Consider the following 26,874-nt stretch of genomic DNA (forward strand, 5'->3'; position numbering starts at 1 on the left):
TACATTTATGTTACAATGCATCTGTAACAAACACTTTATTCATGTCTGTAATATTTTTGTTTCTAGAGATTTGCTAATTGATCATTGCAACTGGTATTCATGTATGAACCTGCCAGTATCAATCGTCTTTTAACTCCACATACTCATGCTCAATGGCAGCAAAAGCAATACTTCTTTTTCTTGGATCTGTCAGCAGTCCAGCTCATTTGTCATTTTTAAATGGACACCTGGGGCAGATTCTGAGCAAAACAAATCAATGCAGTTAGCTACACTGAATACATTCAACCAAGGATGCTTGGAAGGGGAGAAGAAACAGGTGGTGCAGCAAAGGAAATGATGGGGAGGAGAGGTATGCTACAGGCTTGGCGAAGGCTGGGAAAATGGCAGCAAAACTCCAGAAAAAGTAGTGCCAGTATGCCTGAACCTGAATGGAAAGGTAGCCCTGAGACCTGGGGGCTCCTAATTTCCGAGGGCCGAGGAAAGCCCTCCTGGGAAGGCACTTGATCCTTTCAGAAGAGGCAAGGACTTACCATTCTGCCACCCACAGTGTCATCTCTAGACGCAACCCTTTTTGTGTCTTTGCTTTGGGAGGGGAGTGAGGAATGTGCGTTAGGGACAGCCAGCGACACCCTGCCGCATCAGCTGCCGCCAGCGCCAGGGCTGCGTTGCCGCAAAGAGGAGCAGCTGGGGCGGGGGCCGGCACGGCCGTGCTCGGGGCTCCGGGGGTGGGGTGGGGCGGCACGGCCGTGCTCGGGGCTCCGGGGGTGGGGTGGGGCGGCACGGCCGTGCTCGGGGCTCCGGGGCGGGCGGCACGGCCGTGCTGCGGCAGTGAGTTTCGGCAGGCGGCCGGTCGGCCTCGGCACGGCACGGGCTGCCCCCCCGTTGGAGCCGGTCCAACAGCGGCAGGGCATGAGCCAGGCTGACAGGAATGGGCCGCACCCCGGGCCCCCCTTCCCGGGCTCTTCTCGCCCGGCGGCGGCGCTCCCCGCTAGGCACAGCCTCGCTCCGCACCCCTGCGGCTCGCCGCCACGGCTCTGGGTGCAGTAACGCTCCAGATACGCCGACTCGCCGCAGATCATCCTCCTCCCCTTGAATCGATTCATCCGGAGTTTCTACCTGCAAGTGTGTTTGGTTTTTTTCCCTTTAAACCTATTTGGAAATAAGGGAGTAGAGGGCGAGCCACCAGCGAGTGACTCCGCAAGCCCCCTGGGTGCGAGGGCGTCCGGCAGCCGCCGCCTCCCCGCTGCCCGGGTGCCCCCGGTGCCCGTTCTCCTCAGCCCGCGACGGACGGGGCAGCCGCGGCTGGCGCAGGCGGGTCGGGATGCGGGAGAGGCGGGCGGGGGCCGGGGATCCCGGGGCGGGGAGGGCCAGGCTGAGGGGCGGTTTCCCGCCCAGCGGCCGCCCCGCTGAGGTGAGGCGGCGGGCGGGAGCCTCACTCTATCCCTCCGCGGGCGGCGGGGGGCAGCGTGTCTCTGTCTCTCCACGGTTTTTTCGGGGGGAGAACTTTGTGCTTTCTCGCAAGTCACAATCGTTGTGTGAAGCTTTCTCACCCGGGACGACGGTGGGCTGAGGGAAAGCTAAGTTCAGCTGCTAATGTTGGGTCAGCGTGCTGTTTTTACTTGATTTCTCCTCCGAAGGAAGGCCTGTGATACCTCCTCACAGGTTTTCACTGTGAGTTTTGAAATGCTGTGGGTGTTGAGGTTTTTGGCGTTTTGAATTTTTTTTTCGGCTGTTGAAAAACATTTACCTGTAGACCACGCCTCAAATAAATGCTACTGGTTTTTTTATCTCTCCGGTTATAGTGTGAAGAAAGATATTTATGGTGCTTGCTTACCCACCCTATGAACAAGCAGGTCAGTACCTCAAAAAAGTGGGGTTTGATGTTTCAAGTAACTTGGAAAAAGGATTTCCAGCATATGATATGCACTGTCATTTATACAAATGTGTATTTAACCTAGTTAAACTCAAAATGTTGGTGGCATGAAGAAGTTTAGTCCATTTGCCTTTGCAGGTAGCAGTTCTTTTTGCTTGAAGTAAGATGTAGAAAGTGATCCTTCTAATATGCTCCTGTGTGGCCCAGTGTACTTAGTTGGGTGTGGAAAATATGTATTTATGCTGTTTCTCGCTTCAGGATGACATTTTAATAATGGAATGCAACTGCTTTTTGATAATTCATTAAAATCTTTTATTTGGCTTTTTGCCAACAAGTGTCCAATGTTAGCAAGAGTTACTTGCATTACAATTCTGTTTAAACTGTGGAGTGAATGAACTCTTCTCTGGTATCTCTACAGACTTTCTTGAACAGACAAGTATGATTGTATTGCCTGATATGTCTGTGAGACAGTTGAGTGTAGCTAAAAGTAAATATGACCCCGTGCTTCTGATCTAGTTATATGAAATCCTGCAGCATCTTGCACAATCCAGATAGCAAAGATGTCAACTGTGTGACAACTTCAAGTGGGCATGGCGTGTAAGGTGTCCTTCTGACACAGAGGCTGTTGCTTAAATCAGGATTTAGAGATCATTCTCTGATTAAATTGTTCTGATTGCCAGTGGGATAAGGTTGTATGAGGAGTATTCATCTTAAGAGGTGTTCCCTTACCTAATATGCTCCCTTTCAAAAAATATTTTAAAAAGAGAAATAATCTCTGATGAAGACAAATCCCAGTACCCAGGAAGCATGTAAGAAATTCAACAAAACAAGATTTCGATTTCGCCTTTACAAATGGATGCAGCAGAAAATACTTCAGCAGTCATCATGGATGTTCTTCAGTGTTAATAGTATAATAGTGGTAATTGCTTTGCCCTTTAGTAATGCTTTAGTTTTTCAAAGAGTCATTTGCCCTGAGTTTTTTCCTTTGATAATGACTTATTTTTTCCAGCGCTGAACATCAGTGCTTTGATCCAGGAGTGACTGGTATATATTAGTTTGCAAGAAGATAGTTCTCCTTCAGTCACTTTACAGTTATAGATAACTCCATGGACAGTTGAAAGCTGAAGAAAAAGATCTTTTCTCCCTCTAAAGACAAGTATTTTATCCAATGGTTATTCATAAATTTATAGTTAAAGTCTGCTGTGTCTTCAAAAATGAATCGATCTGTTTAAATGTTTCTAATTAGCATGCCCTGACATCATCCACAGGTTACAGTGAGAATTCATCTTAAGTGTTAACTTATTTTCTAACAGTAAAAATAAGATTTCATTCTGTCATTTATGCAATGTGTACATGATGTTTGAATGCCTCACAACAGTAAAGCAATGGACAGCAGTAAATAAATCATCAATGTGGCTGGTTAATTTTCTGTTAAAACTGGCTGATGATTAAGATAAAGCTATTACGAAGCCAAGAAAAGAAAGTATTGGAAGAGCAGATTGGCAGTAAACCTTGTTTTTTAACCGTATGTTTTAAAACCGTATGAGCCTCTTTGGATTTAGAGAAGGGGGTTAATGAGTGTGAAAAATGACGTTCTGGAAGTGAGATGTGTCAGGCTGAAATGAAAAGTTTCTGAAAGCCAATCTGAGATTTCACAGCAGAAATCAGAAGACAAGGAAGGAAAGCAGCAGCAGCGGGCAACACTCAGAGTGAAGCTAGTCCCAGAGCAAATCAAATAACTTGCTTCTCTTTTGAATATGAACACAGATGTTGGACCGCAAGTAAACAGGCTGAAGAACCCATGGGGTTTAGAATACGGAAATTGTGTGAAGCATTTATTCTGACTTGTCCCTCAGCCCTCTGGCTCTGGTTGGAGCTAAGGAGAAGACCATGAGTTAGTTGCAGGTACAATGGGGCTGACCCAGTGCATTGTGGCTGTGAACTGTAGACTACCTTTTTAGCTCCTGTCCTCAGTACAGATTGGCACTGGCAATTGCTGAAACAGCAGGGCAGCCCTGAAGAGCCACTGATATACTCTACCATCAGTATGGAAGAATTAGGAGATGGGAGTCAGGATAGAACATGCCAGGCTAACTTGATATTTCTCTGCCAACATAACTGGTTTCTGAAAATGGAAAGTCAGGAAAGTTCTCCTTTTGTGTTCCTCTGACATTTCTAAGCTTGCCATCTCCCACCAGCCACCTCTTTTGTCCTCAAGCCCTGTGGAGCATAAGAATTTTTAACATGGGGGTTGTCAGTACTTGGAGGTACTGAAAAGCTTTTTGGGGTGAAGAGTTGTCTGGCCAGGGACATGCAAAAATAAAGGATGAAAAGAAATTACAGGAAACCTAAGCCACTTTTGAGTCCTAGAAAGCCTTTCTAGAGGATATGAACATAGAAACAGCCTTATAGTCAATATGCATGTTTCATGTCACCTTTGGGTTTGCTTAATGTAACTACATGTTGATCTAGAGTAACTTTTCATCACAAAATCTGAGAGTTAAACTGTGTATTTTATGTTTTATATGTAGTGCAGAGTAATAGGCTCTGTATTAATATGCACACACACACAAACATACTTCATGAGCACATCAGCAGCTAGAAGAAGGATGACTAACATTTTTAAAACCTCCTTTGTTTCTTACTGAAGCAGCCTGTATCTATTATAGACACCAACCTTGTGTCTCTGGCAGAAGTATCCAACTCTGCTCTGCAGCTGCCAGCATTGTGTGTACATGGCTGTGGTTGTGTCTAGTTGTAGGCGTACATGGGATCGTTGAGTGTGCACTAGCCTCAGCCTGCCCAGTACTCTCATCTCCTGAGGCAGTGGGAGATGGTGAGCATGTGTCTACATGTAGGCACTGGGGGAAATGAGCAGACTAGCACCTGAGGGTGAAATCTGGCATTATTAGCATGACAATATAGACACACCCCTTCTAGACAATAAAAAGGGCTAGCAAAAGACCCAGCAGTTCTTGACAAGAACACAGAATTTCCATGTAGTGTAATCTAGTTGACAAAATCAGATTTTATGAGGATTCTCAACTGATTCAGGGCTTCAGACCCTGAATCACTGAATCCTATAACATTATTTAAGTGTCTCCCTTTTTGTTGTTTCAGGATGCTGACCAGAACCCCAAGTGTTATTGCCCAAGTGTTCCTTCTTCTAAGCATAGTTCTTGTCATTGCTATTGCAGTGATTCAGATAAATCGGCAACAGATCCTTTCCCCAGGGCTTAAGGTAAGTCTTAAAATACCTAAGGAAGGAGAACAATGTTTTGAACTGATATTTAATAATGTTCCTTTCTAAACTAATTTTTATGGGGTGATTCAAATGAGCTTACAGCCATAAAGTTTAGTCACAACTTTGTCATGGGAAAACTGAAACTGAGAGAAAAGAGGATTGGTCTAGACGACAGTCACTGGCAAAGCAGGAAAAGCACTCCTTGACTCCCTGTCCAATGCCTGTCATGCAATGTCAAGACTGAAAGGCCAGACAAGGAGAATATGCCACTGATTTTTTATTTTTTCTAGAGATTGGAAGTAATTTTAAAATATACTTTATAATTGGAATAAATTTTAAAGTATAAAAACGCTGGGAAATAGCCAGCGTTTAAATTCTGCCCCCAGGTACAGCTAGGAAGTTTATGCTGAAATCTTTGCAGACTGCCTCTGTGTATCAAAAGCATTTGGGCTGTGAGAGTGCACTTCATGATTTTCCACACATTGGTACTTGCTGGATATTAACAGAAGCAAAGTAGCTTCATGAGGAGGGGCACAGCAAACTGGGAAAGACAAACTGAAGTACTCTGGAATTCAGGCTTTGCCTTGTGCTGCTGGAATATGTGTGCAGATTCTTCAATGAGAGATGTACACAACTGAGGGCAAAGCTGTAGAAATTAGCCTTCTAGAGAAGCTGTGCAGTCTGGCATTTTGAGTTCTCTGTTTTTCCCCACAATAGCTACAAGCATATAAACCTCATCAGATCCTTCTTTGAAGTCCTTTCTACCTTTCCGTCTGCCTATGTGTCTAACTGGATAGTTCACATACTGATAGCGATAGGCTAATGTCTCATTACACTTCATGGGATTATAAGCACCTTTGGCTTTGTCTGAATTGTTTGGTGGTGTATGAGTCAGACAATAGGATAAAACTGTATTCTTATACCAGTTTTATGTGTATTCGTGGTATGGCAGGATGTGTGTGCTGGGATCTGTTATGGTGACATAGTGCCTCAAGTTTACTCCCCGTTGTGCCCCAAATCTCTGCTTGCAACAGCCTTACTTCCTGCAAGGCAAGACTAGGCTGATGTGTAATGCTGAAGCCACTCTCTAAAGCCTACATATCACTTCTGTTTGTCATTAATTAATTTTCACATTCAGAACGATAAAATTGTCTACCTTACTCTTTGAGCAAACATCAGACCCAGCTTGACTATCTGGACCTAGTTTAGGTGGGAAGATATGCTTTCCTGTATCACAATGGCTTCATGGCTTATTCTGGAGGATAGACTGGCGGTTCCTTTGCTAGGTGCCTAGGCTTTGGAATTCTTTTTGGGCTGTAAGCCTGCCAATGCAGAAAATCCCAGCTGATACGGAGGACCCTATGTTTGATTCCTGAGATGCTGAGTCCTTAGTAAATGATTAGCACTCACAAGAAGTAATTATTCAGGAGCAGAGAGAGGACCTCGGTATGCCAGTGTGAAACTCTCCAGTTGATATGATGGAGCCTGGAAATGGCAGTGTCCTGAAATTAGCAGTTGATTAAAATTAAATATGGCAATAACATAGTGAAAACAGACTTACTCTTTGTAAATGGCTGCCGCCGCCTTCTTCTGGCTCTTCTCCATGAAACCAAAACAGCTACTGAAGGACAACTAGAGTCTGTGTTATGTGTGGCATAATAGCCGATTTCCAGGATACATGTTGAGAGTGTCCAAGTTCACTCCTCTGTGGCACAAGAGATAAATTATCTGCTACACCATTGATGTTTTAAAATGTTGCTGCAAAATTAAATATTTTGGTTCCTTGGTGGTTGGATTATCTGAAGATTAAGCCAGTGATTTGTGAAGGAAGGACCTGCCCATGTGCATGAGGCTGAGTCCCTGAAAGAACTGGACTCATTGGCATACACTGTGAAGTCAGAAGAGTGACAAAGAGAGTGCAAACATCCTTAATAACATAGTTTGTGAAGAAGTCCAGAATTGTAAACAATGCTAGTCAAAGAAATTTGTGTTTGTCTGCTGATACTTTGTGAGACCTGAAGAGAAAAAAACCCTCCCTTGGTTATTGTGTTTCTTTAATTTGTCTTTCCAGGTGGTACAGTTTTCTACACCTAAATTTTGCATACCTCTTTTGGCTCTTAGGAAGTGTTTTGCTTTGTTTGTGGATGCTATACTTCATTAGAAGTAGTTCAAACCTATGTAGCTGAAGTGTGCTTCTAGCATAGATCCCACTTTTGTGGCCTCGATTTTCCCTTTCACTGGTTTAGCTTATTAGCTTCCTGTGGCAGTTTTCCAAAGTGATTGGAAGGCGGATTCAGCCATCATAACAGTGCCTGCTTTAAGGGTTTGTGCATTTGTACATCCTTCTATGGGAATGGTATTCAGTCTGAAAAGGTGATTAATCCTGGGGCTTGTTCTTGCTTCCCCGTTGGGATTATTACTCTTCAGGATGTACTTGCAAAGCCATTCATATGAATATCCCTTACCTGTTTGGGCCACAACCAGATTGGTTGAGTGAATAGCATGAAACTGTCTCTGAAATAGTATAGGTAGTTGTCACTCACACAGGTAGCTGTGTGAGCAAGGAGTACCCTCTTGCAAGGGAAGGACAGTTGATAGGGGAAGGGGTAGTTGTCTCTTTAGTCAGCCCAGCTGCAGCCAAAAAAAAAGATAGGTGAGTGCGCCTTTAGAGACACAAAGTGATTTATTGTTACCTTGGTTTTTATTCAGCTTCTGGTAAGTGCGTACAGTAGTCATTCTGCCAGACCCAAGAAGTGAAGTGTCACATTTATTTCATGCTGTAGGCAGCATGGTCACCTCTGTGTTAGAGATACATTGGGCATGAGTAAACCCAAAAATAAGCATTTTCTTTTAAGTCACTTTGTTCTTCCTCCCTGTTCCCTTTTCCCTTAGAAACCAGAACTGTGAAGCTTTCCAGGGTTAATGTTGTCTCCCTGTCTTGTCTGACTAATCTAGTCCATTGACTAGATGGTGAAGTTCTTGGATATTGGGGAATTCCCAGGCCTTTAGCTTTCTCCATTAGTGTTTGAATAGAGACATAGAAATCCTCAGAGGGAAAGTTGAAATAGAGGGGAAAGGAAGCAGAAAAAGTCGTTCTGTTCTTTAATAGCTGCTAGCCCAGGATAAGGGGTTGCCTGTGCTCCAGTCCCATGCAGTGCATTTGAAAGCAGAGAGGCACTGCTTGTCCTTAAAAGGCAGCCAAAGGTGATCTGACTTGCAACTTCCACAGAAATGTAATGTCACCAGAGAATTTTAATTCAACCAGTTTGTCTTGGGCAGCAAGCTGAGACAAGGCATGTAGAATTCTTTCACCCTCTTAAAATGCTACATCTTCCCTAATTTCTTTTAAAGATTAATCTTAGTCTTAACACCTGGTATACTTCTCACCGATCACCACCACTTCATGAGGCTGCATGGGCCAGTTACACAGCGTGACCTCACCCAAGTTCTGAGGAGCTTCCAGAGTCACCCTTAAGTTTTCAAAAACATCTCTTTGAAAGCAAACAAGAGGCTGTGTAGGAAAAAGAGGAGGAGGAGGAAGAAAGTAAAATTGTCAGTCACACATTGGTTCAGATTACTCTTTGGGATGGAAATCTATTACTTTCAGGAAGGAAGCTGGGAAATTCAGAGGAGGATGGAAGTAGGTCAAAAAGCCCCATGGTTAGCTGAGGTAACAATACTTAATTTATCTATCAGCTCTACTTGAACATGATAGTTAGCTCAGAGAGTAGCTAAGTTAAAAGCTTATGGGTGGCACTTCAGGCTGACTGAGACCAGATTTAATTAATAGCTATTGAGCAGATTAACCATTACTGTATTATGTGTAACTAGAGTGCTCATCTCTCTTTCAAGGAGGGGGAAATATACTCAAAGTATCTTTGCTCAAGTAGTTACTTGAATGGAACCTGATGACATAGTGGTTTGATAGTATCTGGGAAGCCTTTCACCTTTTGGTTATCAGAGTAAATATAATCTGGGTAAGTACAAATGGAATTTTCATTATCTAGCAGTCCTCTAGGAAACAGACTAGACTGGTATTGCTGGTAGTTCTTTGAGGGCCAGGGGTCTGCAGAATTACAGTGGAAGCTGGGAACTAATGAGGTGTGGAAGCTGAATGGTTTGCCACCTGAAGAACTGATCTTTATTGGTCAGACTTGAAGCTCCCCAGGGAGGGAGTGGGATGAAATTTCTTGGCCTGCTGCAAGGGCACTTACTGCTTTGCAGCCAGATGGATGCTCTCATTTTTCAGTATTGTCAGGCTCCTGGGCATCTGTCTTTTTTAAAAGAAAAAAGGTTGACAGAGAAATGAACCCTACACTGTGTGATTCCTACCGATTAGATCACTTTGGAAGAGGGGGGCAGCTAAACGTCCTTTCAGGGATCATAAAGCCGTTAAGCAGAATTGTAGTTTTCTTCCCTTTATGCAGTTTGCCTTCAGTTGCTACTGTTGTCTGCTGCCATAAAAGATGGGAAAGGGGGGATGACTGATTTGGTAGAGTAGTAGAATGGGATGGATAAACCTGTGCTTTAATCCCACAGACAAAGTGACCTGGGGCAAGTCACGTAAATGTTTCTCTTTTACTTCATAAATAAACATGTAGTAATATTGATTCTCTTTCCCTCTTTGTTGCCTCACACGCTGGCACAGCCTGTTTTCAGTGGCAAACTCTCAGGTGGACTGCCTAAACCACTGAAAGGGAGAGGTTTATGGGGCAATTAGAAAAGAACCAGACTTGTCACATCATTCTCACTGTGGACTATTATGTACTTTACCTCTTTGCTCATAGCTTTATGGATCCCTTGTGCATCCTTGAATCTAAAGCCTGTGCTTAGGCATCAAACCCTTCAGTGTCCAGGGAGTGTAGCTGGGATAGTGGGAAATGAACTTTCTGCAAAATCAGGCCCTAACACAGTGTTATCTGTGTGTCATTGTGGATTTTGAACCTGATGCTGAAAGATGAGCATTCTCCATCCCCACTGAATTAATTATTGAGGATATGTCATATGTTCTTTGTTTTGCAGCCAGATTCATTCTGTGCTTGGCTGTTGGTCTCATGCCTAAGTGCCTAACACTAGAATTAATCTTTCTTGTTAATATGCTGTGCATACATTTCCTAAAGTGTTTGATGGTGCAAAGAAGTACAGCTGCATATGGGCCTTTAAGCTGTCACTGTTTGTTTCTTGATCTAATGTCTTATTTTTTTTTCTCCCCAGTATGGAATAGTCCTTGATGCTGGATCCTCTCGGACTACAGTCTACGTCTATGAATGGCCAGCAGAAAAAGAAAATGACACAGGAGTTGTAAGCCAAACCTTCAAATGCAGTGTGAAAGGTAAGCTCAGATGGAAGTTTCTTCTTTCTAGTCTCCAAGAAGAGGTTATCTGGAAACTTAAGACTGCTTTTTTTGGTTGTGTTCCCTTTTCAGTGCTGGGGAACAAGAACTGTTAAGACTCTGTCTGTATCTGTCAGTGTCAGCCCTACTGATACAGCAGGGTGCTCAAATCTGCAATGGAGAGAGGAAATTGTAGCTAAACTTGATTTACTCCATTGCAGTGTATTATTGGTGCAGATAGAATTCAATCTACAGAAAATCAGGCCCTGTAAATGTTTAGTCCTTGTGCACTGAAATAATTTCTTTTAAAAGGAAACTATAAAATATATTTTAAAATAGCTTGAAATAAAAGATTGTTTAGAAAAGTGAGGATTGAGCCCTTGTTAGGTGTTGGCTATTCATTTTGACAGGGGAAAAAATGGGTGTCAGCTATGCTATAGGAGTTTGACAAATTGGTTCATATTTTCCAGAAATCTGAGTGATGTTTAAAAAAACCCCACTCTGCTGTTTTGAGTCAGGTTTCCTAGAGAAACAAGGTTTATGCAGTTCATCTGGAATTGTTCTGTAATTACTTGGAGGGAGGCAAACAATGGGAAATTATTAAAGGCATGCAGAAGGTGAACAGGAGGAGCTTCTCCATGCTGCAGAACTAGGAAGCATCTAATAAAACTATCAAGTAAAATACCGGAATTGCAGAACTGTTTCTGGCAGGATGTCACAGTTGTATCAAATATGCAGGTCTGGCCTTTGGCTCAGGAAGACCTGCAGTTGTGCCCTGCTGGAAGGTGTTCCACAACAAGTACTACTGGCTGCCTGCCTTGTTTTAGTCTGAGGTTTTTCATTGCTTCCTCCCAGAGGGAGGATGCTAGACTAGACTGACTTTTGTTCACACTTTGGTATGGTTAAGTATATGTTCTAATAGCTTGTTTTGCTCCTTTATAACAGCTTTTGAATCTCTTAGTCAACTCCAGTGACATTTGACTAAGCTTTCAAAGATACCAAAATTCCACACGTCTTATGAAGACAGGTGGCCAGGCAGGGGAGAGAAATCCACATTATTAACCAGTAGCTAATCCATAAGGGATTTCTGCAGGAAGCCAAACTTCCTAAATTCTGCTATGCTGAATTAAATGAGCTTTAGATTATCCTCTAAGATACTGACATCAGCAGTACTGCTTTGTTTAGTGTACTGGTTTGTGTGTGCAAGTTAGGTAAGAGGAGAAGGTGGGGCAACTCAGGAAGTCTCAGCACAAGTTTTGTTGATCTCTGGTAATGACTGTGGTGTTCAAAGCAAATTTTTCTCTTTCCTTCTCCGTTAGTCATGATCATGCAAAATCCTGCATCGCTCTTTGTGTCAGGAAATAGATGCTGGAGACGTAGCCATAGAGATCCATGAGTAACTAGGAGATGAGTAAAAGGCAATGCTTTCTTAACAGCACCAACATTTCTATCTTCAGCGTTAAATATATGTATGGACATTCTTATCAGTTTTAGAACAGGGAAAGAAAAGCAAGTGTAATGTGCACAGAAGTAATGCACTATCGTGTGCTTGATGGTATGTCCTTGAAGACTGCAGGAATGGCAGCCAGCCTGCCAGGGTGGGAGATACGCTGTGCTAGCTCATGTCTTGACTCATCAGGAATGTTGCCTTTAAGAATTCTGGTGTGAGAAAAATGCACAGAGAAATTGCATTATTCTGCTCAAAAAATGACACAGAAGTACTTTATGAATTTAATTGGTTTAGATCTTGTTTTACCTCTGGAGAATACAAAAAATTGCAAAATGGAGGAATCTGAATTGCTGTGAAGTGTTCAGGTCCAGAGGGGCCTTAACCATGGTCAACCAAAGTACTCCTCATCCTCCAGCACCCAAAATTGCAAGGGTTCACTGCTCCAGTCTCGGGTGAGTCTGCACTGGAGGGGACGGAAAGCCTATGGAAGAGGTCCCCGACTAAGCTATGTGGGGGGCAGCGGCGAACACATCTGTCCATATTTCTTTAGGGACCCTCTAACCATAACCTTAAGCACTTAAATTAGGGGGTGGTTGTGGGCATACTGGGAGGCAGACCTTCACATACTTACTGAACTTGAAAGTCAAATGACCAATTACTCTGTAAGTTCCATGGTGGTTTTATGATTTCATTTCTGCCTTTATTAGGTACCGCTGCCCCTGTGTGTGGAAGCCAGCCCCAGTTCAAAATCCTTTCTGTATATTGCAGTTAATCTGTCCTGGTCAGGCTCTAAGCATTGGCAAAGCAGGCCGTTGTCCAGGACAAAATGATCACTTCCTTGTGACCTGCTCTCTGTGAACACTGGGAGATGGAGGTTGCTGCCACCAAAGGAGTGTGAGGCAACAGCAGCTGCTGGGGATATAAAACAGCAGTTGCTGCCATTTTCCTCTGGTAACAGCTTTCCTTTCAGCTCCAGGCCTGGCTATGCTAGATTTAAGACTTCTAGAAAGTCTTAGTCCAAACCAGGGCTGTGAACATCTAATGATGACATGGTAATGTTTAAGTTCATACTGTGAAAAAGGGAGTGGTAGAGTGTAGAGTCTGTAAAGTCTTACATATTTTTTCTTCTGCTTTTATTAATGCAGTGTGGCTGAACATGTGTGGTTCACCTTTTGCTTAACTTGGGATCGGGTTGTGAGAGAGATGGCTGTTACAGGAGAACTAGGTGGAGTTCTGGCAGATTTCTCTGTGGGACAGTGGCTTTGTAGGAATGCCTGGATCCCTGTGCAACTTCCTTAGCTAGGGAATTTAGTAAGGAAAATTTTTATGCACACCCAAGTTGAGCCTGAACAAGTTGAGGTCCTGCTGGTCCTTGGAGTGTTAAGCAAGGGAAGAAAGGGTTTGATGTTAATTATTCAAATAGTTATGCCTTATGCAACATGGCATAATTTTCATTCCTGTTATTTGGAGGCTTTGGAAATTGGAAAGCTGTGAAATACTTGGTAGTTCATGTACCAGCCTAGACTTGGACCTCTATGAATTCAAGAGCCGTTTGTGTGCATCTTGAAATTTCACCAGCAATGCCTTGCGGAGCTTCTTTATTCTATTTTCAGTCAAGAGCAGTGAGCTGTAGAGGTGCCATGGTGTCAATGACAGTTGTGGCAAACCAGATTAGGAAATTTTTGTCATAGGTTGTGGAAGTAGGGATTTTCTGTACTTGAGCAGATTGGAGAAATTTTGCATCCGTTAGACATACTATTTCCTACAGTGTCTGCTATAAGTAAACCTGTTTTCCTCATCAATTATAGCACTGCTGTCATTGTGTTGTTATATGGTTACACTGTATATCTACGCTAGGTATGGTACTATGGGTGTATATGTGTACATACAGAAACACAGGCGAGCAGTTTGCAAGTATCTTCTCTTGTCTCACACAGCTGAGACAGTTGCTACACTGTTTATTCCTTAAGCACTCAGTTTTCAACCATCCTATCCTTGTTTGCAATTACAGGAGGGAAGAGGGAATCTCTTTCTCTTGACACCTGTTTGTTAATTGGGCTAATTTGTAGTTGGCAAAGCAGAATGAAATCAATTTACTTGTTCTCTTTTAGGTCCTGGTATATCCAGCTATGAGAGTAACCCTGGAGCTCTTGCCAAACCCTTTGATGACTGTCTGAATAAAGTCAAGGAGAGAATACCAGTTCATCTGCATAAAAATACTTCTGTTTATCTGGGGGCTACAGCTGGCATGAGACTACTGAGGTATGGCAGAAACTTGAACTTCTCTGTATGTGTACTAACACAGAAGTCTGTGAAAACAGAATTTGAAAAATGTATTGGATGCATTTTTATCTATTGGAAATTGGCTGTCTCAAAAGGAAATGGAGCCCAGCCAATTTAATTTAATTAGCTTTTTTGATAGGAGAAGCAGGGCTGTATAAAAATCCTGTTATGCCATATTGAAAAAAATGCTTGCTTTATTCTGGAGAAGGCAAGAGTTTAATTTTCCTTTCCATATCTGTCTTAAAATTCAGTGTTACATAAACAGATAATGTTTGTGCATACCCGTGGGCAGCAAAGGCAGGTTAAAGCTAGACACTGCAAAGTTTTCTGAGTGTGAATGTGGTGTAATGTGGCTTTTGGGGCCTGTCTGTGGCTTTAGCCCTGGCACAAACTGGCTTTTTATATTTGGTCCGTTGCTAAACGGAGTGGGAAGAAAGGCTCCAGGACTGTTTTAACCAGAAGCTGTCATATCAGCACTCAGTTCACTAAAAAGAATTTATATAAGAAACAAAACACCAATGGACCTGTATGATAAAGAATGAACCTTGTACGTAGTGGGGGAGTTGCTTGCTGAAATTATGCTGGATACTTGGTTGTTCCCTATCATAGGCTTCTCCTTTAGGGAAACAATGTCTGTTTTTTCTAATTAGGTGATTGTAGGAGTTTTCTTGAATTGCTAGTCAGTGAACAATAAACATGAAATTGCCTTTCCAGATGCTCAGTGTCTCATGTTTTGTGAATTGCTTAGGTTGCAAAATGAAACGGCAGCCAATGAAGTCCTTGCAAGCATTCAAAACTACTTCAGAACACAACCTTTTGAATTTAGGGGTGCACAAATCATAACTGGGCCAGAGGAAGGGCTGTATGGATGGATAACAGCCAACTATTTAATGGGCAATTTCTTAGAGGTGTGTGGAAAAACTGCATGCTTTTCTTCTTGCTGTTTCTCTCTTATAAATGAGATGTTTGAGAGGACATGCCTGTTAAAAACATAGCTATAACTTCCATTTTGCACTGAAATATATAACAGGGTCTTTCTGTGGCAGTAATAGAACAAAGCAAACACAAATCAAAGAATATGATGTTACAGGAATGTGATATGGCAAAGGTAAAATTGTTAACCCACAAAACAGACTCTTCCCTAAATAACATCAGATGCCTTACCTAGAAGCAGAAGTTGCGTTGCTTTTAAATGCATTGCTATGTGAAGTGTGACAGATATTGTCTTGACAGTGGTGCCAACTAAGATGTTCTACTTTTCTGTGCATTCCTCAGGTGGTTGCTGTCCCTGCAGCATTACTGGTGAAGGATCTGCACAGCTTAGGTGTCAACAAATTATTTGGCAGTGTTGGCTCACTTGTTTTAAGCAGACAAGACTGTTTGAAACTGTGAAGGTGGTTAAGTTGATGTGGCCAAATATGCCTCAGCTGAACCAGAAATCACTCGCATACAGTTCATTCCAATACTGCTGAGAAGCTGCAGGCTATGAGCAGTGATCTGTGATACTGTCTTGTCCAGGCAAAGTGATAGCAATACAAAGATACTTCTGCTGTCGTTGAACTCAGAATAGGGTCAGGCAGGAGCCTCATAGCAGAGAGGGAATCAAATGTGTTGGAAGGTCCCTTTTTATATAAAGATATTCAGCATCATTTCAGTCCCAGTAAAAGCTGTACAAGATGATCATCAAGTGCTCATCTGTATTCGTGGCAGCAGTGTACTCCTTTAGCATTACCTGCACTTCTTCCAGATAGTCTTGCTTTCAGCCAAACCCCTGAGTATTGTTAGCTGTCCTGTTGGACAGTTCCTGGTAGATCATGGCAATTAATAAGCAGGAATTAGTGGTTGGTGGTCTTGAGTGATAACTTGCAGTGAATATGTTGACTCTTGCAGAGTTAAGAAAAACAGTATTGAAATCACATGTTCTGGAAAAGCTTTTCTCATTGCAGGCAACAAAAATGATGTCATGAACTTCAGGGTGCTGTCAATCTTCTACCACATGAATTTTAATAATCCAAACATCAAATTGCATATGGCAGATTCATAAGGACTACTGAAGGGACTGCAAGATGTTGTGAAGCCAGTTTAGTATAGTGAGTTTTGTGAAAACTTGTGTGGAATATCACTAGTAGGAGAGAGAAATTTTTACCGTTCTTGTGACAATAGGCTAGGAGTCAAGTTCTGCTAGGGGCTGTTAATGGGAATCTTTCACTGTAGAATTTTCTTGGGAGTGTATTTGTTACCCCATAAAGTTTGTCCCCTTCTTATTTATACATTCATATCATGCTCAGTAAATAATAGTAAATATTGAGATAGATAATCACACAAAATCTATAGTCTGCACTGGGACTGTGTAGATAAAATACAGAATTTAGGGGATGTTTTTGGTAATAGGGAGAAATGCCAGCTGAATGGATCAGATTTATTGCCCCTGCAGCTTCAGTGAAGGAAATGTGCAGATTAGGGGTCCTTGTTCTTTTGACTTTGATGAGCTTTCATTTGACTTTTCTGGGTTTCTATTTTCACGATCTTTTCCTGTGTGATCTCTTAATATTCTGTTCCTTTAATAATTCGTCTTGCCTTGAAACAAGCAACTCATGCTGTTTCCATCCAGAGTTGTTCAAGATCTCATGGGTATCTGGACTTAGTACAGATACTTGATCTGGCTAGTCCTGTGCTTTGATCATTGTGCTGTCCTCTGAGTTGAAAGCTACGTTGCATTCCTTTTTCCATCTTTAAAGATCATTTCACTCTGTGAATGTATATCCCTCATATGTAAAAAAGCATTTGCATGTTTTCCTTAGAGATAAAGATTTTTTTGTTAAGTGTGGAGGACAAAGACGGGGGAAAATCTCAAAAAGTTAAGTAAAGAGTAGAAAACCTTGAAGGAACAACAAGCAGATGGTATTTCTAATTAGCCTTGCTTTTATTTTTACATGTAGAGAAATCTTTGGAGGACATGGGTCCATCCTTACAGAAAAGAGACTATGGGTGCACTGGATCTTGGAGGAGCTTCCACTCAAATTTCATTTATCCCAGAGGACTCTCAGAAGAATTTCAACAGCACCTTGCAAGTGAAGTTGTATGGTTACAACTACAATGTCTACACTCATAGCTTCCAGTGCTATGGGAGAGATGAAGCTGAGAAAAGGCTTTTAGTGTTGCTGTTCCAGGTCTGTTTAAAATCCTTTGCTATGTTGCTCTTGCAGGTGTTCAGTAGTTGTCCGAGCAGGTTCTCAGGCTTGTGTTTGCCTTCCTTTGGTGGAGTTTGGAGGCTAGAGTAAGAGCTCTTTTGTGCTTAGTTGTGGACAAATGCGCTTAGGTTTCATACAAAGATCTTTGTTAAAAATTGGTGAGAGTTTTGTACCATTTGACAAAAAGGCCCAGCTAGTCCTGTGTTTTGCTGATCTTGCCAATGAATTTTGGAGGAAGGAGTTTCTATGCATTTTAATGATCAGCGATGTTGTATTGATCATGATAGAGAAAAGAATGAAAATACATGCATACGTGGTTTAAAAAGATTCTCATAGTTAATGTCAAATTAGGTCTTTCTTGCTTTTGAGTAGCCTTCATTGACTGGGGTTTTTGTTTGTTTGTTTTTCCAGAAATCAAACAACAGTTCTAATGTGGATAACCCATGTTACCCTCTGAATTATAATACTGCATTAACGATGAAGTACTTCTCTAGCAGCCTTTGTACACAGTCTCTGAGACCAGCAAATTATTACCCAAACCAGCTTGTGAAATTTCGTGGAACAGGAGATCCAGGTCTGTGCCAGGAGATGGTTTCTTTATTGTTTAACTTCACTGCTTGCAGAGACAGAGAAGACTGTCCATTTGATGGAATGCATCAGCCAAAAGTTAAAGGGAATTTTGTGGTAGGTTTGCAAACACAGCATTTCTTTCTGAGCTTGTTTGCTTTTCATTTCTGTAGTTCTGAAAGTAACAGGCTTGTCATCTACTCCTTTCTATAGGCTTTCTCAGGATTCTACTATACAATTAATGCTTTGAATTTATCTGGGCATTTTTCCCTAGCTGACTTCAATTCAAGTATGTGGTTTTTCTGTTCACAGAGCTGGGCACAGGTAAGTGGGGTTTTGGGTTGGTTTTTTTGTTTGGTTTTCCCCCCCTTTTTTATCTGTAAAAGGGAGATGTGACAAGAATATGGACTGGACAAGTATCCAGAAGGTCTCTATCAACCTTAACATTTATTTTCCCACTGTACATCAAACCACGTAGTATTTATAGCATGCCTGAAACTTGGACTAGGTTTTTAAATTTCATTTCACTGTTTTAACCATGCTGTAAAGGTGATGTGGAAAATTTAGGAACCATAACATCTCCATCTTTTATGTGCAGTTTTATGTTTATTTTCAGTTTTTTCCACATAAGCTGTCAGGGTCCTTCTTTTACTAAATGTCTGTATCTAGTTATCCACAACTTCACTTTGTGTTTCTGAAAAATGCTAATAAATTCTAATTAGAATTCAAAGTTTTCTCTAGTTATGAGAGGCAAATGCTTTGGGTTTTTATAATATACATGTTTTAAAAAATGCTTTTGCTTTCAGCTCCAGTTTATGTTGCCTAAATTTGAAGAAGTATATGCTAGATCCTACTGTTTTTCAGCCCATTTCATTTATTACTTGCTTGTACACGGTTACAACTTTGATACAGAAACTTGGCCACAGATACGTTTTCAAAAGGAGGTAAGTAATAATCATTTTCTCTTACTGTTATTTTAATCCAAAGAAGTTTAGAAGGAGATGGGAGATGCAGCATTCTACAAAAATACAGTGATGGTAAACAGCCTTTGTAAGTGATTATCAAATGTTTGGTGTAAGTCAGACACTGTTTAAGCTTCAGTAGCAATTTCAGCCTGTTTCCAGGGGTTGCAGCATTATTTGGAGATGCTGCCTAGATTCTTTTAAGGAGCTTTAAGAAAGGATCAAATTAATAGTGTTTTAAACCTTGCCCCAGTTTGTTGAAGTGGTGGCTTGCTCTAGGCAGTGATCTGCCTGAACCCTGCTGAGCTGGAGAACTGCTTTTCTGTCTGCTGGCAGAGCCTTGGTGGAAGTAGGAGAGTTGGTCTGTAGTGAGCAAGTGGTGATGAAGCAAATAGGAGAGTTTTCATCCTCAGCTGGCATATCCATCTGTGCCATAATCAAGTTCTCTGGAATAAGAATCTGTATTGGGATACTGGCTTTCAGTTGGCAGAGAGAGAAAGCTTACAATGTTTAATAGCTGCATTTCTCTCTCCCCTGACCTCAGTTTTTCTGATAAAGAACGGAGTACTTGGAACAAACGTTATATCCATTCTAAAGCTACTGCTAAGAAATCTTTGCTTCCAAATCAGAAGGCATGGCCGCTATAGAAGCCGAACTGTGACATGAAGAACTGTGGTCCCCACAGCACACTCTGACTCCATCCTTTCCTCTCTGCTACTGTACAGAGCCTTATTCTAAAACTTTGTCCCAGACTGACTCTTAATCATTGTACAGTTTGGAAATGCTTCAGCACTTGCATGCAAAACCAACAAGAGAATAGGTTGTAGATCTTTATGGAGTATTCTTAAATGCAGGCTATGCTGGCAAGCTGTGCATAAGAAATTACAAGCAATGTTTTCTGAGCAGTCATATCTATTACTGGTGCAATATCAAGTAGGATTTTTTTTGCCTTATTTTGTCCTCTGGTGGACAACCATTAGCAGCTCTGGAGGAGCATCCAGAATTTAGTCCTTCTGCCAGGAAATCAGTGTAGATCTTACTTTGGGATCTTAATCTGGACCTGGTGCGGGTGGATTTGTCTTGATATTTAAATATCTTGTATTGTCCCCAGCAGATGGGAGCAGCCAAAAACAAGCAATATTTTTCTCTATTTAGCCAAAACTATAAAAATAGTGAGCAAAATAAAAATGCAAAAGAATTAATTGAAATGAACAACTTTGTTACCTCGATTTTGTACTACAGTAATCATGAAACTCCAAAAGGAAAAACTACATTCTTTTAATTAGATCTGCCCCTAATTAAATGTTGACTGATCAACTAAGCTACCCCAGAGATAACAACACAGGTTTTCCAAGAGTAGAAGGTGGGGGTTTTTGCCTATGCAAAAATATAGGGGTTTTTACTATATTTCCTTTTAATTAAAGAACATAACCAATGAAAAAAAACCTTAACCCAATGCTAAGATCTGGGTGAGATCTAGAGCTAGATGATTTGCAAAAGTTCTAAATTTCATATTGAGAGTTTTTGCCATTGCTTAGCAATGAAAAAACACCTTGATCCATCTTACCCCTTTGTTCATCTGTCATGTTCCAGTTCCTGTTGCTGTAGCTTGCTTTTTATCAGTTAAACAAAAGGTATTGGGATATGTGCAACTACAAAAAGGACCAAATATTGTAAGCTCTTGTGATCTCCTACAACCAGTAGGTGACTGCTTGAAACTGTTCATTAAAGACATTAAATAATTTGTTAAAGTTTATCCCTCAACTTCATCATGATGCTTTTTATACAAGAATAACCAAAGAGGCTGGTTTCCAGAATTTGCTTTTGCAAATTTTAAACAAACCACTTTAGGGGCAGCCATTCAGGCAAACTCATCTCTGTTGTTGCAGGGTGAGATGACCTGTAATAAAGATGGAAAGCCAAATGAGTTTGGGAGGGATGGCTGGTTGTAGGACAATGCAACTTCAGCTTTGTTTGTCCTGTTGTATACCCTAGACGACCTACCTGGAGTGATCTGAAGGTGGTGCGGGCCCTTTGAAAAAGAAAGCAACCTATGCTAGAGTGTAAACCAAATATGTATCTTGCAGCTAGCCCTCTAGGCTAGCTCTTGTTTAATGAGTTCCAACAATTTATCTTGAAATGCTTACCTCCCATATTTTTGCATGCTGTTTAACAATAGGTTGTTGGTTTTTTTTAAGTTGTCATTTGATTTGTAGGAGGCAGTGATGTGTACTTATGTTTTATATAAATAGGCAAACCAGTATTGGTGCCTGGGCGTCTGGGAGGATGGCAAGGGACACTCTACCTTCACCCTTCGATCCTGTGCTTATCAAGTGGCAGGATGATGGTTTAATGAAAAAGACAGTGGAAAATTGATAAACTGTGTTGCTCATGTTAGAAGTGGGGAAAGACTGTAAAGCAGGACCATGGAGCAAATACAAACCTACCCCCCTTGCTTTTGTTTCACCTGTTCCAAAGTAGTTTTCCACTTATGCTTATTTTTTAAATGGAGAAGCCTAGTGCTGGTTTGTGATAGAGTTCCTGCTCTGGGGACTTTACCCTGGCCTCCTTTGTCCATGTCAGTGGGACTCTTTGTGGGGTTTTTTTGTTTGCTTGAACTAAATAACATCCTAGAATTCGGCTGAGATGAGGGGCTAATTCTAGGAATTAGCACAGTAGTGTTGACTTTTTAAAGCATGGTTTTTGCACTGAAAATCCCCTAACTGCGTGTCTCATCTGTATGACAGTCCTTGTATCCATCCATCTAATACCTGTGTCTCATTTCTTTAGCCCAGTGACCAATTTTATTAGCATCCTCTGCAACTACAAAAAACGGGTAATTTAAAATAATTCTGTATCTTCTTTGTATACTCCACAAAAGTGTTCTCCTTGCTAACTTAAAAAGGTGGTTGTCAGCATCAGCAGTTGAGCTTTTGGAACCTCTGTTCTTTGAAAAGTCCACAGGAATAGGACTCTTCTGTCTTTATTTCAGGTTGGTAACAGCAGTATAGCGTGGTCACTTGGTTACATGTTAAGCCTCACGAACATGATTCCAGCAGAAGGCAAGCTGATTCAATTACCTCTGAAACCTCCTTTGTTTGCTGGGCTCCTCGTCTTCCTCACAGCTACGGCACTGTTGTGTCTTCTCTTCCTTGTTTACTTGTGTATTGTGTCACGTAATCGGAAGCATATCTGTCATGTTGAACATGTATTTATTCCACAATGAATGAACTTTACTGAAGACAAACCAAGAATTTTATAGTGCTATTAAGTAGGACTTTATTTTTGAAAAATGGAGGGCGAAATCAAGAAGACTTCAGGACCAGAAGCGTAAACAGGGAAGGGACACAAAGGAATCTGTGGTGTGGTGGAGTGCTTTTGAAATATTTTGGCAATTGTTGCTGTAAAACTAATTTGTCCAGCGTGTGGCAGAGAAAGCATTGGCAGATACATCACTTTGCTTGATAAGGGATTAATAGCCTTTTCCTGTCAGGTATGTATTTTTTTTTTTGTTTGTTAACTAACGGATAAACTTAAGTGCTGATGCATTAGATCACGGTGGCAGTTGTTTAAGATAAAATTAAACAAGTCAATAGGAATTGTGGGAGGCAGGAACATGATAGCTATTCTTGTGTGCAGTGCTGACACTAAAAGCCCTCAAATAATCTAATTACTGAAACTGGAACAAGCACTGGCTAATGACGGGAACTGAAAGAAACAGCTGGGATAGAACTGGTTTTACTGCTGTTCCAAACTGTTTGATCCCCACTACATAAAGGTGTAATAAACTGCCAACACCTGACAGGACTTTCAAGCTTGTCTTAAAACTCAGCTGTATTTTCTGGTATCATGGAGATCTCTGGATGCCTCTACTATGGTACATAAGATTTGCTTTGAAGATGGAACAAAATGCTTTCATGCTTTAGTAACTGAACCTAAATCACAGCTACCTCCAGAAGCCACTAGAGTTTTCAGTGTCCTTTTCTCTAACTTTCACATAAATACTTTTTGTAGGTTCTCAAGCACTGACCTGTATTCCCCACATACTGCTCATCTCAGGTGGTTGCAGTCAGTGCTGACTTGTCATGTACATACATTATTTTAACTGTCTGGATAAAGTCTCAGACCTAGGACCTTCTGAAGCATTAACTTATTAAGCTCTTCATTCAAGGCCAAGAGGAATAGGAGCCAGGCTGCAGGCCAGCAGAACACCTGTTCTGTAGGGGATTGGGGAACACATTGCTGGAGCTGCAGTCATGGCTGTGGTGCCTTGATTGGCCTTTCCACTGTCCTGACCTCAGTGTTCCTTCAACAGCACTGGGACCTACCTAGCAGATGCTTCTGTTAAACACATTATCTCCAGAGCTGTCCTGGAAGTGCTGCTGCCTTCCTGCTGCAGAGAGATTACAGCCTTGAAATCCCAGGCATTCTTCACCAAACCTCTCATTCCCTTAAATTGTAAGACTGCAGTTTTACCTGCTGCTTGGAGTTCTTCATGGTCAGTGCCCACCCCTTTTACCTGCCTGTCTTTTGTATGGTTTTGGTGGTCTTCACCTGGCTTCTGAAATAACCTTTGAAAAAGCCTCCTGCCCCATCATCTGCCATCTCTTCTTCCCTTTGTACACTGTTTCTGTTAATTCCACCATAACATGGTCTGCGAAGCTGCAAGGGGATATATCTGAAGAGCCTTAGAGTTAGCAGAAAGAAGGGATCGCTGTACTCTTCAGGGCTGCAAGAGAAGAAAAGAGCATCTCTGCTTCACTTCTCCCCTTCTACCATCTCCTCTCGCCCAGATTACCTACGTGGAGCTCCATATCTCCCCAAACATCCTACAAATAGCTGCCACTGAACACTTTTTTGTATGTTCCTCCCTCTCTGTCTTCTCAGGATTCCTTCCTTCTGTATCCCTTGCTTGCATCTTTCCTCTCTGAAGGGATGGTTATCAATTTCATGCATGGAGCTTTTCAGTGTGAGAAAGTAAAAACGAAAAGGGAGATCACCATATTCAACCCCCACTGCTAACAAGCGCTAAAGTCTGTGAGGCCATGTGAGTAGTGGTTTCTGCACACGTGTTGCATCTAAGAGATCTGCTTGTTGATGCATACACTGAGAAGTCAAGCTAACATTGAGTTATGAATCCCAATGGCACATAATGTGTTTTTATCTCAACTTCATCTATTCCATGTATTGATTAGGTTATGAGATAGAAGAACAATGGCCAGTATTTTTATCCATGAATAACATTTTCAATTTATGTCTTTTGTTTCTATGTCACCTTCTTACTTTCAGGTTTGATTGTGGGGTTGGAGTTTTATTTTCTTCTGCTTTTCAAAGGCTGATAGGTGATTTGAAGGGAAAGAAATATCTTTTTAAATGTGTGTGTGTGGGGGGAAAGCTAGTGATTTTTCAAGAGGATCAGCAGTGAGGGCTTTGTTTCTTCTCTGTTGGTATATTACTATGTCCTGTCAGTCTTACTGGAGTAGCATTATCAAGGCAGAAGGTATTAAACGATGATGAAGTGCTGTGTAGCACCCAAGTGACATCTGATAAAATTTACTTCATAATGCATGGACATTACAGAGGTTGGCATGAGATAAAGCTTCTGTCTTTTGTGTGGGTATCTGGAACTGCATTAAGGGTAAGGAAAAAAAAGGCAGTTGGATGAAAGCATTAAAATATTCTCTTCAGTTGCCAAATTTATGTGGGAAATGGTATTCTGGAATATTTACTTGCCTCACAAAACCCTTGCTTTCCTTTGTTTGTGAATGGCAGGGCCATTCAGATGTGGGTTTGCACAAATGGAATGCTTGGATGCTAGTCTCCTTAGAGTTGGCAGCTAAAGAAAGTAAATTTGTTCAAAAATCATTTGGACTTCCAGATGGACTTGGATAGAGCCAGTACCTGTTCAAAGAATGCCTTCCCTCCATGAATCACCTTCTGTTTTCCTTTTTCAGTAGTTCCCTCTTCTCCCCATGTATATAATCTCCCTCCCGTATCACCAGGATACCCACCTGCTTGGTCTTATCTCTGCTGTCAGCTTCAGCTGAGCAAGCTGAAAGCTATTGAACTTCCAGCCAGGCAGCTGCACTGCCATAGCATACAGCTTCTTCCAGGCTAGCGCCGTGGCTGCAGTTCAGTGTTACAGTAAACAAACATGGCTCGGACATGCAGCCAGCTTGGCTACCCTTGGCTGTAGTGGGCGCTTCTGAAGGGGAGGTGAGGCAATGGGGATGGTTATGGCTTCAGTAACCACCGCTAAATCCTCCACCAAGTTCAAGTCGGAACCAGATCAGTGGGTGTAATGTTAAGATCTCTGGAGAGCCAGTGATGTTAACAGCATTTGGGAATGTGTGCAAACTATAGATTATTTATTTTTTTATACTCTTTACTGCCTGCTTATGAAGATTAATAAAATTGTGAAAAGCTAAGCAAGTGTACTTTTTACTTTGGGTTTTCTTCCCCTAAACCACTATTTTCATCCTGATAGAGATCTGCTATCCCTCTAATAAGAATAACTTGTCTGAAATGCTTTGGACAACAGAAATTTGCAAACTGCACAACTGAAGTTCTGGAATGAACAGTGCTCATTGTCTCCAGAATCCATATTCTCAGCAAGGTAACCCTCGTGGTTAAAACCAAGTTACTCTTCTGATTTATTTTGTGTGTGTGTGTTACATACATACACACAAACAACTTGTAGATGCTATTAACATTTCATTCAGGGACACTTGCTAGGGCTTCTTTCAAGTTCACCATCATAATGTAGATCTGAAAACTTAGCAGCTGAAGAGCAGCAGCAGTTCCAAGTTAGAAGAAACCCCACCTTAAAAAGAGAAGCAGCAATAAATTAATTGCCCATAAGAAAGAGAAATGAAATGCATACGGGTATTTTTTTGGGGGGGATGGGGGTGGGGGGGGCAGGCAAAAGTGACAAACTATAAACCATATGCAAACATGGCCGAAGAAAGCAGTAAGCCGTACTCTGTGGCATAATTCAGCATTGATAAGATGAGTGAAGAGGACAGAAAAGTAAACAACACTGAGCATGATAGTCAATCATACCCCAATAAGGGAAGTTTTATTCAGTTTTTAAATTCAATTACTGTTTCAGGAACAATGTATGTTCACTTGGATGGCAATGAAGACTGTGTATTGCAAAAAGTGCTCACCTATACTTAATTTATGAGTGTTTCTGTGTAGTAAGAGGAAGGTAGTATCTAGTTTCCTGCTCAGCAACATTTCTGCAGGCTGACTGTATGTTTTCAAAAGTGTATTCGTGGGAGAAAATGTTTTTAAGCTCAAATTCCTGAACGGCTTTCAGCATTTGATGTTAAAACAAAGTGTGTTTGATGTTTTTTTTATGATGTCTCTTCCAATTGTTTATGTTCTTAACAGATGCAGAAATGCATGCATGCAAATTATAGTTAAGGAGAACACATGCAACCCTCACATATTCAGTAAGTCATCAGTTTAGTTGCTAGTGACATTTAAGTACATCTGTCATACAATGTGTAAAGGTCATTAAAAAGACCAAGATTTTGGGTAACTTCCCTTCCTTCCTCTTAAGTAGTAATGGGAAGTAGCATTAAATCAAAGGAGGAAAACGAAAAATAGGTTTTTTCCAAATCACTGCAATGGAAGAATCCAAAAGCCATCACCTTCTACTGACTTGACCTAGAACATGTTGTTTAAAAATAACTGGTTTAATAGATGTATTACTATATTACTGTTGTAAAGTACAGTAAAATAATATTGCTATAATGGTATTCTGGATGTTTCAAAGATACTTGATGCAGTGCTCATTACCATTGTAATGATCCATCCCCTGGGCACTTGCATAAAATATCGACACCATTTAAAGTTGCTGAAGTGCATTTTTTCCTTGCTGTCTTTTATTAGAAAAGCAAACCCGTACAAACAATAAACACCATGCTTTAGACAGGTAAATTGGGTTGTTTTGTTCCACTGTTGA

General features: G+C 41.4%; 1 protein-coding gene across 2 annotated transcripts; it reads left to right on the forward strand.

Annotated features, from left to right (window-relative positions):
* The first annotated feature begins 816 nt into the window (after window positions 1-816).
* On the forward strand, window positions 817-25,782 carry ENTPD3 (ectonucleoside triphosphate diphosphohydrolase 3). 2 transcript variants are annotated; one of them, XM_055709938.1, is made up of 11 exons: window positions 817-1,122; window positions 1,803-1,853; window positions 4,994-5,114; window positions 10,332-10,449; window positions 14,011-14,161; window positions 14,931-15,090; window positions 17,122-17,352; window positions 17,785-18,057; window positions 18,154-18,264; window positions 18,747-18,884; window positions 21,895-25,782. In XM_055709938.1, the coding sequence occupies exons 3-11, from the start codon at window positions 4,995-4,997 to the stop codon at window positions 22,126-22,128; spliced, it is 1,536 nt and encodes a 511-aa protein (XP_055565913.1). In that variant the 5' UTR covers window positions 817-1,122; window positions 1,803-1,853; window position 4,994; the 3' UTR covers window positions 22,129-25,782. The 2 variants fall into 2 exon arrangements, with proteins under 2 accessions (XP_055565913.1, XP_005445922.1); XM_005445865.3 differs by lacking the exon at window positions 817-1,122 and adding an exon at window positions 1,402-1,600.
* The last annotated feature ends 1,092 nt before the right edge of the window (window positions 25,783-26,874 follow it).

This window comes from Falco cherrug, chromosome 4 (assembly GCF_023634085.1).
Source record: "Falco cherrug isolate bFalChe1 chromosome 4, bFalChe1.pri, whole genome shotgun sequence".
Taxonomy (NCBI): Eukaryota; Metazoa; Chordata; class Aves; order Falconiformes; family Falconidae; genus Falco; species Falco cherrug.

What these genes read in the sequence shown, in the direction of transcription:
- ENTPD3 (XM_055709938.1), top strand. Translation starts at nt 4,995, where the DNA reads ATGCTGACCAGAACCCCAAGTGTTATTGCCCAAGTGTTCCTTCTTCTA. An exon ending in TTTTAGTGTTGCTGTTCCAG is followed by an intron (nt 17,353 to 17,784) that starts GTCTGTTTAAAA and finishes TTGTTTTTCCAG; the next exon opens with AAATCAAACAACAGTTCTAA. An exon ending in GTTCACAGAGCTGGGCACAG is followed by an intron (nt 18,265 to 18,746) that starts GTAAGTGGGGTT and finishes TTTTGCTTTCAG; the next exon opens with CTCCAGTTTATGTTGCCTAA.